Source organism: Pecten maximus, chromosome 8, assembly GCF_902652985.1.
Source record: "Pecten maximus chromosome 8, xPecMax1.1, whole genome shotgun sequence".
NCBI lineage: Eukaryota > Metazoa > Mollusca > Bivalvia > Pectinida > Pectinidae > Pecten > Pecten maximus.
Genome location: NC_047022.1, coordinates 26,951,292 through 26,969,888, shown reverse-complemented (window position 1 = coordinate 26,969,888; position 18,597 = coordinate 26,951,292). Strand labels below are relative to the sequence as shown.

Sequence of the window (18,597 nt, the reverse complement as noted above, 5' to 3'; positions counted from 1 at the left end):
GGAGGTTTGGGGTTAAAAGATATTAAACCAAAAATTGTACTTAAACATATCTTTTTTTATCCCTTCCATGCGCTCTTGTAGTCTTCCTTGCAGTGGGTGATACATATTAACAGAATATTCGTTTGCAAGGAGTTGCAAGTTGTGGAGGATTACGGAAATTTACTTTTAACCTTAATATCTGTGATGCTGGGCGTGGGTGGAAGCACAGGGGCTTGGCAGGTTACTCTTATCGAGAATGATTTTTACCCCATGGTCTAATCCTCAGATCGCTTATCAATTATAAGTGATCTGGGGATAGTCCGAGTCATAGGAATGTGCCAATCCCCTGTGAATGGAGGGGTGTAAATTTAGCACCCCCCCCCCCCCCCCCCCCCCCCCCAAAAATAAAATAGATAAAAAATAACAGAATAAAATACTTTCAATGTTTACTTTATTATAATAAAATACTGTAATTTAGACATAATTTATATTGATTGTTTTAAATACAAAATTATGATGTATATTTGTTTGCAATTATGATATAATATACCAAGCTAAAGACACCACAATATTTAAACCTGTGGATGTAAGGGAGGTAAGCGTGTCTGTGGGTTGGACCTGTGACATGCTTGTATTATCAGTACTATCATGTTACACACGTAATGGGGAGTTAAGGACGTACTTTGGTTAGCCTCTCGACACGTGTTGATATGGCGACAGTAATTGATCAAGTGAAGGATGTATGTTACGGTATGCCTGGGCCTGGGCGAGACCAGAACTTTTTATAAATATACATGCAAAAGTACATAATTGATAAAAAAAAATAATAAATAATAATTTTGTAACAACCACCGCGGTATGACTGAACACGCTAATATCTTAAATAAATAGACTTTACAATACGAAAAAATAGTAACACATTACATCAGTCTCTGAGGTATGAACTTCAGAAATCAGAATCATGTAAAAAAAAAAGTGATATTACCAATCGGTAAATTAATATATATTGCGTATCAAATATGCATGTACAGATGTCCTGAACCAGTAGTATTAAAGCGAATGCGCGCATCTGTTTTAACGAGGTATGGCATGCTTTAAGACTGGCTCTGCACTCTTTACATCGGCGGTCTTAACTCGTCTTTCTGGAATTATCATCCTTCAATTTAACTATTCGACAGACTAATCTGTGCATTCACACACGAATAGAATCATGTCTTGCTCTAAAAATGTTCGTATTACAATTCTTCTCCAGATGTCTTTTTTATGGGCCATAAACGGTAAACTTTAAACCATGACCTTAAGATGACCTTGAGTGTCAAGTTGGTGTGATCATCGACATCTTGGCTGGGCTATAGGTCCAATAGGATGAAAGCCATGAAACGAAATGCTGTAAACAAGATTCCTGTATTTCGTTTGTCTGACTCATTCATCTAGCTTATCTAACGAATACATATTATCATATATACTCATTTTGGACGTAGATGTTTGTTCAAATGTCATTGGTCGTCTTTCTGATGGATAAACCAATGGTTGAGGCTCCGGTACGTCGTCATCACGTGACAAACCTGACGGACGCCATGATTGGTTACTTTGATTTTGTGACTGTCCTATCATAGGGGCTGTTTCCGCAGTGTTGTCATAGTCTTCGTCATATCCTCCAGTCTGTTTCACCACGTGACCATGTTGCACATGCGACATACTGACAGGAGTGACAGATTTTTGCGTCAGTGTGCTATACGGGGTAGGCTGGTGAGGCTGGAGTGGGTACCCATACCCAGGACTGTGTCCACGTGAGCTAACAGAGGACATGGTTCCACTTCTGCTGCCATGGTATCCTCCGGGTGATAACTGCCCACTTCCGCCATATTGAGAGTAGCCTATGTTTACATGGGGACCTGTGCTGTGGGGAGGATAGTTTCCTGTCACGTGTCCACCACTTCCGCTGTAATTTCCAGAGATATTACTGCCAGTAACTCCTCCATGCGACTGGTCTGCTCCGGTTGACACCTGTTTACTTCCAATATGATTAGCACTACCTCCGGTCATATGACCTCCAGTGTTTGTCGAACCGTAACCTGCGGACCCCTGCGCGTGAGGTACTGACATCTGTTGCCCCGGCGACTGATTTGGCTGACCACCCGTTGTCGTATAGGTGCCTGACTGGGGGTATGCCCTGTTGGCCTGTACATACGACACTTGTACCTGCTGTGGCCCGTGGTGCTGTATAGGGATACTCACTCCCGGAGATATAGACACCTGCTTCTTGGCTAACGACCCGCCACCCCCACCGTAACGCCCATTTCTCACCCCACTGTCCGGCCCAGGTGGAGGTTTCTTATCCAATACGGTGAAGTTCGGTGACAATTCTGAATCCTTTGAGGAAATAATGATTGTTTCATCCTAGAAAATAAACAAAGAAAAAAATGCAATAATATTTGACAATAAAGCATTCTGCAAACCTAAACAGGACCAATTTTCAGGTCGTCTACATAAAAGTGTATACCAGAGTATGTTTTTCTTTCTAAGCTGCTTTGATTAAAATGACCTTAAGAATAACTAAAGGCAAAGTTTTTATATATATTTGGACTAAAGCATGCTGGATAGAGGTTATCACGTCTGTTCATATGAATTAAAAATGACTGAACCCAATAACTAACTAGGTCACATGGATGTGTAAATTGTCTTTAAACCAATAAATTTGCACTTCTAAAACCCGGTCATGACATTTAGACAGTATTGTGCCATGGCAGAGGTTATCATGGTGAATCGCTCAAATTGTCGACCTTGACCTACGTGTACTTTCAACAAGACTAGGATCGAAGTTTGATATAACTTTTAAACACCATCTGTATAACCAAGATATCTAATACCTGGATATTTTGTCTAAAGCATGCTGGTACATTTGCGCTTTTTTTTATCGAAAGACTTGAAAAAACATCACCTGTCTGTTTCACATGTAAATATAAATGTATCACAATGCATACAGAGATGTTTTTTTTAACTCTACAGCAATTATAAAAGTACATTGATATTGTACTGTTGACAAAGGCAATGTATATTATATTTATATTATATTATATTATATTATATTACATGTGTATTATTATATTATATTATATATTATATTATATTATGATTACCTCGGTCTGTGTCTCCTGATCCTTCAGTTGGAATATACAGTAAGCATGAAGACACAGGCAGATACACACACAGAGACATAGCACTCCCACCACGAACACCACGGCGCCCCATGGAATCAAGATACTGGAAATAAAAAAAAACAGTTAACTTAATCACAACGGTATACTATGAATAACCCGATAATGTGAACACAACCTGCTTCTGGTTTCATCGATATTCCTTTATTTAATGCAATTCATTAACCTATCGTTTCCCATATTACAGAATGGTAACACGATTTCCCCCTTTAGAATGTTTCCCAGTGGAAAATAGGCTAGAAATATTTCCTCGGGTTAATGCAAGTTGATGAACCGGGGCCAGGGACAGGAAATACATGTACCACGTGATAACGTGAATACACTACAAAATGAAATTATAACGAAGAATTGAAAATACATAACCGAAAGATAAAAATAAAACATATGATCGGATAATAAAATACTGGGAAAAAAATAACGAAAAGGAAAATGTACATATAATCAAGGGGGCTGATATCGGACCTTTGACAGGCGTTTGCTCCCTCCATGTGTAATTCTATAGTAACAGCCAAACGTTCTATCACGTGTGTATGCTTATATCAAGATGTCTCGTGCCGAAATCACAAAAGTGTGTTTAAATCAAAGAGGTGACGACGGCAAAGACTGGCTGATGTAGACAGGATAAAGTATAACCATAAAGAATACCATTTACCCCTCCGATTGGAGTTAGTCTACGACTGAGTCTCCGTCGGCATGTGAATCCAGTTACACTTCATACTGACATTGTACTACCAAACCTTATATTGCATGTGAATGTGTTGTTCGCTATAATGACGTGTTTGAGTGTAAACATGTACAACACATCAGTAATATCTCATGCAACAGTCTGTAAACAAGGCTTCCGTAGGAAGTGTCAAACACCCAAGATTTCAAAAGGTGTCTAACACCCAAGATTTCAAAACGCCTCTAACACCCAAGATTTCAAAAAGTGTCTAACACCCAAGATGTCAAAAGGTGTCAAACACCCAAGATTTCAAAAGGTGTCAAACACCCAAGATTTCAAAAGGCCTCTAACACCCAAGATTTCAAAAGGTGTCAAACACCCAAGATTTCAAAAGGTGTCAAACACCCAAGATTTCAAAAGAATATTCACGTGTATGCGTGCGAATGCTTGTTTTGCACACTTGACTGATATTGTATCAACAGTCACAGAATACATCAGTACGTGGTCCAGCTCTTTCTAAGTCTGATGTAGACTCTTGATTTTACAGGTAATTCTGAAATAGCATTGAGATACTGTCCAATATCTCAGCGTCTCTTCACTGGTCTGGCGTGAGTGCCACGAGATGCCAATACTATGACAGCGTACGACGTTACCGCTGCAAGGACGCAGAGCTGTTCAAATTAAAGAATGCGTGTGCCAAAAGACGTAAACATTGTAGTCCCTCTATATTATCAACACATATTGTTTCATCCCCTTCACTTGAACAAAAACAGTATAATGAAATGCTCAAGAATGGCTTAAATGCCATACTTCAATGTTTTCACGAGTTCACCATTTGCCAAAGCATTTCCCGAATAAAAAAAACTGAGAGATTTTCTTGACATTCTTGTAAAGTGCCTATCTATCAAATGTGAGCTGGGTTTGGCCTATACAGTACGTCTTAATTACAAGCCGAAGCAACACTGTCGCAAACAAGATATTTGGAGAGAGGATTCCGTCTCCCTCATTAATCGCCTCGCCAGGCACCTGGTGATAGCATGGCGAATAGACAATCATATCTCCAAGGAAACTCTGTATCTCAAGTTAACAACTTTATCTTGCCCACACAAAGTGAACCAAATCGGTCTTATGACCAAGTGTAAATTATGGACCATCACAATGATATATTGAAAAAATTAAACCATTTTCCTATGAGCCTGAATAGCGCATTTAATATGATCCAATACAACATAAAACTTTCATTCAGCTGTTTCTTCATTCTGGGACTCGTCAGTGATGTTAGGGACATCCTACACCTGTTTCGCCACTCTAGGAGTCGTCAGTGATGTTACGGACATCCTACACGTGTTTCGCCACTCTAGGAGTCGTCAGTGATGTTAGGGACATCATATAGCGGTTCCTTCCTTCTATGGTTTGGTTTATTTTGTTTAATTAACGTCCTACTAACAGCCAGGGTCATTTAAGGACGTACCCGGTTTTAGAGGTGAAGGAAAGCCGGAGTACCCGAAGAAAAACCATCGGCCTACGGTCAGTACCTGGCAACTGCCCCACGTAGGTTTCAAACTCGCAACCAAGAGGTGGAGGGCTAGTGATAAAGTGTCGGGACACCTTGACCACTCGGCCACCGCGGCCCCACCTCCTTCCTTCTAGGACTCGTCAGTGATGCTAGGAGTAAAAATAGGGAAGTCCAGACGAGATTTCAGGGAAATCAAAATGGGACTGAACAAAGGTAAAACCTTAAACTTAATCAATTCAAATTCATGTGTACAAGTATTTAAACATGGCATTCAGGGTATCGGCAAACCTTGAAGACAGTTATAGACACATCAGCTAACCAATTACACAATTTGAATTGTAACAATTAGGAACACCGCCAAAAAACGGCCACGTTACTCAAACACCTCATTACAATGGTGACTGATTTGATTCTTAAATTATTCATGTTGTAGAATTAAATGTGTATTACAGATCAGAAAACAATTAGAGGTATTTCTAAATTTCCCATTAATGGGAGATCCCGGTACTTATACCTTTAACATTAGACTGGCTCCCCGTCTCTAGAATATTAAAATTATAAATAAAATTGACCTTTATGATTTTGGTCACTAGGATATGTCTGATTCTAGGCTAATTTTCAAACTAGGGGGAGATAATCTAGTATTAAAATTTAGTGGAGCAGTTCTAACAAAAAACTTAGGGGCTGGGGGCCAGTCTACTTTAACATCGTAAGTTCCGAAAACTCCCTAACGCTTAGTCTAAATAGTTATAAGTGTCTCGATAGAGATATCCATGTTCGGGAACAATGGAATGACCCACTAATTTGGGATCTTATCTTTTCACTTCTTTCTGAACATCTTTCTTCTTTCTAGTGTCTCCCTTGACAATGCCTCACTTTTGGTCTTCAGTTGAGCGTTCGCCCCCGTGAGGAAGGCTTTGGGTTCTGTCCCCTGGCCGAGACATAACAGAGTCATTAAAAATGGTAGTTGCTACTCCTGCTTAGCGCTCAGCATATTAGGAGTGGGACGACTGGTTCGCCCGTTGTCAGTATAATGTGACCTGGTGGGGGTGGCCTGCTGGGTGTCTTCGACAGTATGCTTCAGTGAGGTAGCACTATAAATCGGCAAAAGTTCCGGCCTATCACAAGGAGACTTAACACGAATATACCGCAGCCTCCCAAAACACACATTCGCACTCACCACACTCATGCATGTCGCACGCACGAGAGGCCGTCCTTAAATGACCTTAGCTGTTAATAGGACGTTAAACAAAATAAACCAAACCAAAGACCCAGGAAGTGTCCCACTGTAGAAGTGTACGAGGTAAGGTATCATGTAAAACTCAGTTAACCATTTCTCTCTTCGCCATTAATTGTCCTTTATCTGACATTAAGAACCAGTCTCCAGACAAAACCAATGCCTGTCCTTCATTAGGTTGAGTTAACTTGAAAGCGGCACCAGTCTCGTTACGTCTTAAACTGCTGCGAGGATTCAAATCTTGGCAGAAGTTATACTGTGCTTCAGTAATAAAGGTATCCCTCGAGTTCGTTGTCTGAGAGGATTTACCTTATACCCGTTCCGCTAATAACAACAGCATTACTAGAACAATGAAGATATTTGGTGAGAGGAACCCGACTCCTTCAACAATCACCTATACAGGAACCTGGCGATAGCATGGCGAACAGAAACCTATCTGGGTTTTGTCACGCCGCAAAGTCTGTATCTCAAGTTGACAACTTTATCTCGCCCACACAAACGTGAACCAAAACGTTCTTATGACCCAAAGTAAATTATGGACAATCTTACAAATCCTTGGAATAACACGGTAATTGTTAGAATCAAATGATCTCAAACGATTAACAGCGCTGAATATTGAGGCTTAGAACAGGACCAACAAAATCATACTCGTCGACTGTTTCTATCGAACAATGTACCAGTAATTTATTGGTAATTGATAAACAAAAAAACACCTGTATGCACAAAATATATAAGATTTTGTTCAAAGATACGAGAATGGACTCCCGTGGTCCCACTCCAAAAAATGCTGGGCGCTAAACAGGAGTAGCAACTACCAATTTTATACTCTGGTATGTCTCGTCCAGGGGTCAGAACTCATCGCCTTCCTCGCAGGGTTGAACGCTCAACTTATGGCCAAAAGTGAGGAGTTACCAAGGGAGACATTAGAAAGAATAAAGTTTCTAAAGAGAGAGAATGATAAGACCCCAAATTAAGTCGCCTCGTGCGATCATTTACGCCCTTCCTGTATGACAAGGCTGAAACCTACGGCAGATCTGTATAAAGAAGAGTTTAAAGTGATGCTTAAGGACGACAAAGATCAAACTTTACCCCTCAGGTGAAACATGATTAGGAATAAACCAGAATTTGACACGAGCTTTATATGAAACGCAATATTTAGCGATCAAAATAAAACCATCCGCTGTTATGACGAAACACTGCCAAAATTTGCCGAATCACAAATTCCAATTAACCGTTTTCTCCCCCAAAAAAACCTGTTATTAAGCACGTACATGAAGAGACACACTCAGCGTGGGATAATTATGTTACTGATGTTACTTCCTTTATATGTACTACTGTGACATATAAACTGAATTAAGACCATTCAGACGACTAGGGATCTATGTCTGCTAATATAGAATATAGTTACCTTTACAGTACCGATTTTGTTTTACACATTGCCAATGGTTACGAGATAAAAACTGCCTCACACTTTGTCGGTGAAGTGAGGAGAGGAAAGGAGTCGTATTCAAGGACGTCAACGTGGTCATGACCATTAATAGCGATATTTGTTTTCAAGGCCAGATTCAGGTTATCAGCTTAAGGAAAAACATAACACCTTAGTTTATCTCTAGAGATGAAGACTTTAGAAAAGGCACGGATTAAAATACAATTCACATTATTGGCTGACGAATTTGATACTGCAAAAACCATAAGGAAAAGGTATATTTGACGATATGGCCTGACAAGGATACATTTTATTGCCATCTGTAATAGTGCGTACTGTATGTAACAAGGGAGGGCCTGTCTCTGCGGCATCATCTGCTCAGGGCGAGTCACATGAACAAATGAACCATGGTCTTTGTCCAGTATAACTAAACCGACTTAATTTTCAATTGGTTTATGACGACTTTTCAATCAAGGTTACCCATAACGTAAACAACATTTTTCTTTCTTTACTTAGAGATTATTTTTCAGCTCCACTATACGGATAGAGAGCCCTGAGGTTGTGACATTGATTTATGGACTCTAAATGACATACATGTACCACCTTAATGAGAGATTATATCGTTAGTCTGGAGCGGAGTAGGCGGGAATCCCCGATATCCGTAGCTACATTAATTAGCCCATAATTACCCGATAACACTCTTGCATTCTTCAGTGGCCGCACGCGCTTCAAATGTCGAACTTATCGCTTCCACATGCGTATTTGATCTTGTATCGGTAAATGGAAATTGTTAAGACTGTTCTTTTCATAACTTCTTTCCTTTGATCACAAGGAAGCTATTTATCTACAGCTGTTATAGTGGGGGTTGAAATTCATATTTCTTTAGCGCTTTAAAAGTATATTCCATGTTACACAGGAGCGCGTCTTAAAGATGTTTAAAAAAGCATTATGCTTTGATATTCAAAATAACGATAAGTACATATAGGATTTGAAAGGCATTATATGGTTGTATGAACATATCACAAATATATTCTTTGTAGTTCGTTCGCAATATAAATGAATGTTAGCTTGATTAATTGATTGAGCAACGAAAATCACTCCAGGTTTTAAATGTAATGATTATCTGTAAAGGCCATGGGAGACTAACAATGGTCTGATATGAGATTATCATCGATATTCTCGTTTGGTGAACATGGTACCGAGCATAAAGATACAGCTAGAAAGTGGTTTATTTCACAATATGAATATTTTTAATCCCTAACTCCGTAAGATCAGTATCCTGTGTAGGATTTATTCGGTATATGAATTCCGGATTAATGCCCGCCATGAGACCTCTACATTGTAGTGAATGATCCACGCGCCAGTGAGAAAAGTTTATGAAGACAATTTCGTCAGTGCGATGCATTGTTGACATACTAGTATTAGTGTTCGTTTAGGACATTTATACTCTTCTACAGGTGTTTACTGACATGCTATATTGAGACATGACTTGGTAACAATCTCTCCCAAACACGTCCTTGGTATTCTGATACACGTAAGACTGTTTTGAAAGTTTAGGAAGTCAAACATGCTTTATACTGCTGCGACTTATGATTCGCCTGCTATGATTACAGTTAACATATACATTTGTATGCAGATAAGGGTCGTTCTCAAGATGTTCCTAAAGCGAAATTTCCAAGATGTCCTTTTCACGTCTTAATGTTTTTTGGTAACAAGAGTTCAGCATTAGAGTGGATATGTCTACCTACTATATAGAATACACCATACTCATAAATGTTCTGGTTGACAACAAAAAGTCCACTTCTGTAACCAGTACGATATTGTATGTTGGGAATATTCTTTTTCACTTTAAGTTAAATTGGTAACATAATATGCTGTTAAAACACAGTTCTGAAGACAAATATTGTGACCAGCAACCTACCTTAGGAGTGACACCATTCTATCCAACATACTGTATTTAATTAGAAGTGTTCAGCAGTCTTTGAGTACCATCTGGTATACCCAAGACTGGCCACCAGTTATTTTTTTATTAAGAATTGTCAAGCTTAATTCCAATACTAGATTATCTGCCCCTATTTTGAAACTTCTAGAATCAGAAAAATCCTAGGGACCGAAATCATGAAGCTCAATTTTATTTGTAATTTTAATATTCTAGAGACGGGGGACTGTCTAGGTATATCCTATGTCTCGACCGATTACGACCGATTCTTGTTCATTATACGCATGATAATTATCATTCTGTATACGTTTATGCCGAAATAATTTACCTGGGATCGATCTATTGTGATAACGTAGGCGTAGTTAAGTCTCGAGTGATGTTCAAAACAACTTATAAATTGGAAATGATTTTATTTTTATTTTTATTTTCAGGCGCTATGATTTCACATTTGTTTAATAGAGTGGGTTTGTAAGTACGTCAATGCCAAACAATATCAATTCATGGTCAATAGGCACTGAAGACTTAAGAATCTTAATATACACAGTTCGTTAAAAATATCTTCCTATAATCATATGTTTGGTCTTTAAGGAAAATTGGTATAATGTAGGGTATCCATGGGTAAAGACGAGATTTATTTCGATTGGTAAATGAAAAGTAAGCACCCTAATAATTCAGAATGATAGTGATGATAATCTCCCCATTGTTTTATTCAAATACGAGAGATGATTGATATGATGTGAGCCTCGTATTGAAGGAGGTACTAAAGGATGTTCTTTTTCAGTCCTACGATTCTCTGACTATCAAGGACCGTGCACCTAAGGACTGGTCTTACTTGGTTAGTTTATATCGACGAAGTAGCACTCTAAAATAACCAAGACAAGCGGCTTTTGCAAAATGGACAAAATCGGTGAAAGAAAGGTTTAACACCTAAGGATATCCATAATGCTATTGTAGCAACACTAACGAAAGAGGATGACCCCCGTCCTGGAAGGCCTGTCGATGTTGCATCCCAAGAAATGTTCAATAATGTTCATGATATTGTTATGACTGAAAGACGAGTCACAGAAAGATATATAGCCAGTGGAGCTGGCATTTCACAGGAAAGAGTACATTCCATTCTGACCGAGGATCTTCTATTGAGAAAGCTTTCGGCCCGATGGGTACCAATACTTTTGACAGTTGATAAGAAGCACACCAGGCGCACATTATCGCGTGCATATCTTGACCTTTTTGAGGAAGATCCTGCCAACTTTGATTTGTCACTATGGATGAAACATGGATCCATCATTTTACACCAGAGGCCAAACAACAATCGAAACAATAGAAGCACCCTCCAGCTCTCCCGTCCGCCAACGAAGGCAAAGACTGTTCCATCACCTGGGAAGGTTATGACCTCGGCTTTCTGGGATACATATGATATTCTGCTGATAGATTATCTCCAAAAGAGACAAACAATCAATGGCACATACTATGATTCACCTTCTGAGGCAGTTACGGGAAAATATTAAACTTAAGCGACGCGGAAAGCTCACTAAAGATGCGTTATTCCATCAGGACAATGCTCCTGTTCACAAGTCTGTCATTACCATGGCTGCCATTCACGATTGTGGCTTTACATTGATTGAGCATCCGCCTTATTCAACTGATCTCGCTCCATCAGACTTTCATCTATTCCAAAACTGAAAACAGTAATTTCAGGCACCAACTTTCAGTCCGATGATGACGTCATACATTCAGTTGATAACTTCCTGAACAGCCAAGAAAAGGAATTCTATAAAAGTGGCATTAAGACCCTAAACACCGCTGGCAAAGTGTATAATGTATAGATACTGAAGGGCAAAATCCGGCAAAATTCATATAAACAGCATATCAATCAGCCTTGGTATAACTCACGATAAAAATAAGATAATAATACATATATATATATGTATATGATTTATTATTTTGATACCAACCATAAAAATAGACTAAACACTTTTGTATACCCACAAGACTACATTCCGTGCTGTACATGAAATCAATTAACAAGAAATACCGCTGTAAGCTATTCAGATAATTTCTGAATCTATCATTAAATCAAGTGGGTTTTTTTCAAATACCAAAATTATTGACCTATAATTATCCCATAGTTTTAGGTGTAAAGTAACATTATTGTGGCCTTTTGATCCATACCATACGAGGTGAAGAGGTTAAATGAGGTGAAATGACAGATACAATCTGAGCATTATACACATATCCCATGATTCCCATGTATATGTCACGTCCGTACGACAGGAGTCAATGGCTGCACAGCTGACGGCAATACAGTTGTTTCTATGTTTCTGTTTAACAGATGTTCGTGTGTGTTCCAATGATTTCTGTATCTCGTCAGGTGAATCCATCAGGTATTCCATCTTTCCTACACACCAAGCCCCAGGACTCTCACTTCATAGAAAAGTTAAAAGGTTTTATTTGGCAGCAAACATCAAACACAACCAACTACTGAAAGCTGGTATTATCAGCCATTTTGTTTTATAGTTTACCGCAAAAATTATTTCGACGGTAATTGTAACATAGTGAGTGAGAGGACCACTGTAGCATTGTAGTATAGAAATAGCGTGGCAAAACATGATACAAAAATTATATGAAAAAGGTGCAAATTAGCATTTGAGGTCGACAGTTTATTTATCAACTTTTCATCAAAAGTGGAGATTACTAGCAAATTTAAGGGGCCGCGGTGGCCGAGTGGTTAAGGTGTCCCGACACTTTATCACTAGCCCTCCACCTCTGGGTTGCGAATTCGAAACCTACGTGGGGCAGTTGCCAGGTACTGACCGTAGGCCGGTGGTTTTTCTCCGGGTACTCCGGCTTTCCTCCACCTCGAAAACCTGGCACGTCCTTAAATGACCCTGGCTGTTAATAGGACGTTGAACAAAAACAAACCAAATACTAGCAAATTTAGTGACAGATATCTAGATTAGAAATGAACTGTACTTTTATACCCAGGATACTTTATTTATTTTATCAACATGATAATATTGTTCAAAATACCTGCATATGTATATTTATGTGTAAGACTGTGAACTGCGAATGAAAGCTGTGTTATGGTAGTATGTTTTGTATATTGTGTATTGTATATTATGTGTTGAAAGATCAAATAAAAAAAGGAAGAACACTTATAATGAGAATAGTACAATGTATTCATCATCCGAAATATCTCGTTCTTTCCACACAAATTAAAAGAATCCTGGCAAGTGAAAATTTTGATTTCTACCTTTCCAACAACGTAATGTAAAGCATACGTTTGCAAGCCCAATATTACGTATGCATGATTTGAAATGAATTGATTTTAAAGTGTGAAATACGGCACTAGTTGCATGACTGTTGTACATTAAGATACCTCGCCGTACACCAAGTTGAACTTCATTAACCTAAATATCTGTATTCGAAAACATTCCAGAAAACAAGGAAAATACATGAGATATTATCTTAGCTCCAATAATCCATTCCTATGGTTGACCTTGAGGAATGTGACATGTTGATAAATGTTCATGTCTCTGATGCTAGTCCCTGGAATGTTTGGTACGGGAGGTATTTTGGTATCATCGAATGCCGGTCATACAAACGACAGTTTACCTAAATCATTGGCTCATCGCTTCCGTAGTGTAGTGAGTCAAGAGTCTTTATAATGATATCTAGCACGACTCTCAATCACAAAATGTCCACGACCAGTACTGCTAACCCTACCGACGAGCATCACGGATACTTTAGGAATGTCTTTGTTATATGGTAAACGTTTAAAATCCTAGCAACACCTTAGGGTTTGTGAACAAATCAGGCATCCATAGTGTAGAACCATAGCAATGGATTATTAGTGCTAAATATAGCGATGGATGTGACGACCACGATATGCGTAGTGTAATAATTTATCACGGTCATAAGGTCATTTATTCACGTTGTTCACGAATTTTAGGGCCACATGGTTATAGTGTCTCACATTGAATTACTACAACAGGTCACGGTAACACGACGTTCTAACGTGTCAAATTAAAGCTACGGGTGAACGTGTCCTTACCGCCATATTTAACGTATCTAAATGTTGAGTGTAAACTTTATTTACAACAATAGCGAAAAATACTATCTATCATCTTATGTGGATCACTCTTGTTGACCCGGTTGGAAGTGCGCGATTGGTATTACTGCGGGAGAAAACCGTATCTAACGCTCAATGAGGGCAAGCAACGAAGAGCAAAACAGCTAGTACCCATTGTATAGACTTATCTCTGCAATACTCTTCCCCAAAGAGCGAATGGTCATCTGAATACCAAAAGGGGTCAGTGTCAAGAAAGAAAAGAATAAAAATCAAGAAGACAAACGATGAGACTGATTTAGCCTTTTACAATCCTTACTGTATGTACTCCCTACCTTACGTATGTGTTTTGTCACTGTATATCGACCTAAATAGTTTGTTTGGTTCTGCTGTTTTACATTTGTACCATCTTCAACAATGCAGCAAATTTGTCATGTGAACACTTAATTCCTGTTTATATGGAACGTCTGTTGAATGCGAAACAACGGTAAATCCACTGATGATATGACAGCCATACATCCAATCAAATAACGTCACGTGCAAATTAGGATTACAGCAATTAGTAAACAATGTATATCAATGTGAAGATTATATTATTCATTCCTTGTGACAGATGTTAAAGTAAATATGGGAGGTAATCGAAGGTCTCGAGGAAAACTCATGACTTGCTTACTACAAAAATGGCAAAATGGTTCTCATGAGGCACTCCTTGGACGAGTGCTTTCAAAAATATTGTTCTCACCCTTACACTACTATGATCGAGTTAGTTTGATAACATTCTGTAAAGTATGTACTACAAATCATGTGTAAGATACTTATCTTTATCTCATTCCATTTAAATGGGATGTACCAAGCCGAAGCAGGACTCAAATAATTGCATAGTTTGTCAAGTAGGCCTACTGAAGAGGAATCGGGTGTGTGAATGTCTATTAAGTTTATTTTAATAGACGCTTTATAATAAAAAGTATAACAAGAGAAGAACCAAAACAAATCACTTTGTATTTACCGTAAAATTGCATCACCGGAAGTAAACAGAAGTCTCAATAATTATTGAATGAAATGAACATTAGTATCCGGAATGAATGAAGTATGACGAGTGAGAGCCCTCTTGTATGAGGACATTTTTGTAACTGTTTGAGTTTCTGTTATTGTGTTTGGAAACTTAAGGAAAAACTACATAAATGGTCATTTAGGGCAGTCTTTCCAGTCTGCGAGCTCTATGGGTGTGGCTAGTGTGTCTGTTTGGGGAGGCTGCGGTATGTTTGTGTTTGTCTCCTTTTGAAAGCGCAAAATTGATGACGACTTTATAGTGCTCCCTCACTGAAGCATACTTCCGAAGGTACCCAGCAAGGCACTACGTACAGTCACATAATACTGACATCGGAGGAACCGGTCGTCCTACTACCGTACCCAGCAAGGCACTACGTACAGTCACATAATACTGACATCGGCCAGCAAGGCACTACGTACAGTCACATAATACTGACATGGGAGGAACCGGTCGTCCTACTACCAAAATGATGAGCGCTAAGCAGGAGTACCAACTACATTCATGAGACTCTGGTAGGACAGAACCCTTAGCTATATACATTTGTATATACAATATAGTTTACAATCGAGCAGCGTCTTATACACCACCGGGACCATTCAGGAAGTGAAGGATTTTCTATCTTTTTACTGTCGATTCTTTTTTTCTGGGGGGTGGGGGGGGGGGGGGGGGGGGGGGGGGGGGGAGTTATCAACAAACAACATTTTTTTTCAAGGGCATGTTCTTGGTATCCGTAATTAAATAACAGGACTTAATCTGAACCATCCGTCGTAAATATTTTTATTATCAGCGATACCTAGTGAAATGATTCTATCAGTAGAGAATATAAGGAATGCTTGGCGTCATTCTCTGGTGTATGTCCGTAATAGAAGATGGCGTGACAACAGTAATGTTATGTAACATGTTTATGGAGGGATAGTGCGTGGCGTCAACGATATTTACACGGACCCGGGCTGGCAAGGCAGGCACATCTAGGAGACCAAACAGCATCACACTGTGTCAGTTGTGCATGCAGTACAAATACCGGAAGTTTGTATAAAAAAAGTACCAATATGTACACATAAAGGAGCCTATGAATGTTACAGAAATTACGTCCTCGCCTGATATAACAGCTTTGTAAGTCGACAATAAACCGTCTGTTACTACTGTTTGTATGTGCTACATCGTACTAATGAATGAATCCCCTACAGATTCCTAGTAACACACTTGTTGTTGAACGTCCGCCGCCGTGAGGAGGGGTCCCGTCCCCAGACCAGACGGGGACTGACCATTTTGGTACCATTCCCTGCTTAACGGTCGGTGTTAAATGAGTCGACGGACGAGACAGGTTAGTTTGTTGACAACATAATGTGATCGGGTGAGGTGACATGCTCCCATGACCGAGTTTAGCATTGCAGTGTGATATCTAGACTGGCCCCTTGTATCTAGAATATTTAAATTATAAATAAAATTGAGCTTTTATGATTTTGGTCCCTAGGATATGTCTGGTTCTAGAATTAGCTTGCCAATTCTTAACAAAAAGAACTTAGGTCTGGTGGCAAGTCTATGTGATATCACTCGCACTAAAGCATCCGGTAGTTTTAACTTAACTATTACAGAAACGTCAAACTCAAACACTCTGAGTTAAAGTCCTTCACAAGATTTACGGCGTATACAAAAAAAAAGCTACTGGTCATCAACGCTGACGCGCGGGGTTCGATTCAAGTCCCAAAAGAAACACTTTTCTGCGATGTTGATTTCACACTATGATAGTTAAGGCGTTTTGTTGGGGTTTTTCAGTGATACATATTCGGGAGAAACGCAAATTGGGCGTAAATTTCGTATATATTTTTTTGGCTGAATAATACATAATTTTTCACGGGAGTGATTTTGACCTAATGTAATTGTCTGTCTAACCACACATATTCATTACTGATATCTTTATCATTTACGATACATTTTTTTCGTGTAAATCAAGCTACCGTTATCAATGCCAGCTTGTATAATTGTCAGTCGTTCCTTGTTATCACGACAGCTGCCCTCTCACCAGGACCGACTATTGCTACAAGCGTTTTGATTGGGTAAGCATTCCCGGTAAGTTTCGGCTACAGCTGATGGCTAAGTGATATGCCATTTCCACACATAGGAACATTCTACTAGTGGTAGTTGTCTATGTAGTAGTTTGTACCGACAAATTCCTATTGTCGTTAATCGCGTTAGACAGTGTAGCTGGCTGGATCATCGAGATTTTCTGCTCAGCAGTTTTTCGTCCAAGAAGGTCATGTGATCAGACGGGCGTCAAGTAAAAGATACAATCAAAGACTCTGATTCTATAGTTGTACAAAAAACTGCAAACATAACTGCTTACTTATCTCTAATGAGATGTAATTTTGACGCCTACAACAAGGGAACACCTACAACAAGAGATCACCTACAACAAGTGATCACCTACAACAAGAGAACACCTACAACAAGAGAACAACTACAACAAGAGATCACCTACAACAAGAGAACACCTACAACAAGTGATCACCTACAACAAGAGGACACCTACAACAAGAGGACACCTACAACAAGAGATCTCCTACAACAAGAGATCTCCTACAACAAGAGATCTCCTACAACAAGAGATCTCCTACAACAAGAGGACACCTACAACAAGAGATCACTTACAACAAGTGAACACCTACAACAAGAGATCACCTACAACAAGTGATCACCTACAACAAGAGATTACCTACAACAAGAGATCACCTACAACAAGAGAACACCTACAACAAGAAAACACCTACAACAAGAGATCACCTACAACAAGTGAACATCTACAACAAGTGAACACCTACAACAAGTGATCACCTACAACAAGAGAACACCTACAACAAGAAAACACCTACAACAAGAGATCACCTACAACAAGTGAACATCTACAACAAGTGAACACCTACAACAAGAGATCACCTACAACAAGAGATCACCTACAACAAGAGATCACCTACAACAAGAGAACACCTACAACAAGAGAACACATACACTGTACAACAATAGAACACATACACTGTACACCAATAGAACACCTGCACTGTACAACAAGAGGACACCTACAACACGAGATCACCTACAACAAGAGAACACATACACTGTACAACAATAGAACACATACACTGTACACCAATAGAACACCTACACTGTACAACAAGAGATCACCTACAACACGAGATCACCTACAACAAGAGAACACCTACAACAATAGATCACCTACACTGTACAACAAGAGATCACCTACACTGTACAACAAGAGATCACCTACAACACGAGAACACCTACAACAAGAGAACACCTACAACAATAGATCACCTACACTGTACAACAAGAGATCACCTACACTGTACAACAAGAGATCACCTACAACACGAGAACACCTACAACAAGAGAACACCTACAACAATAGATCACCTACACTGTACAACAAGATATCACCTACAACAAGAGGACACCTACAACAAGAGAACATCTACAACAAGT

At 39.2% G+C, this 18,597-nt stretch overlaps 1 protein-coding gene across 1 annotated transcript in view; it reads right to left on the bottom strand.

Annotated features, from left to right (window-relative positions):
• Positions 1 to 805: 805 nt before the first annotated feature.
• The window catches only part of LOC117333024 (filaggrin-2-like), a 33,247-nt gene continuing 15,455 nt past the window's right edge, over positions 806 to 18,597 (bottom strand). The window contains exons 2-3 of the mRNA XM_033892138.1: positions 3,120 to 3,243; positions 806 to 2,379 (exon numbers count right to left, since the gene is read on the bottom strand). Coding sequence (XP_033748029.1) covers positions 1,402 to 2,379; positions 3,120 to 3,243 — 1,102 coding nt within the window. The 3' untranslated portion in view covers positions 806 to 1,401. The remainder of the gene's footprint in view (positions 2,380 to 3,119; positions 3,244 to 18,597) is intronic.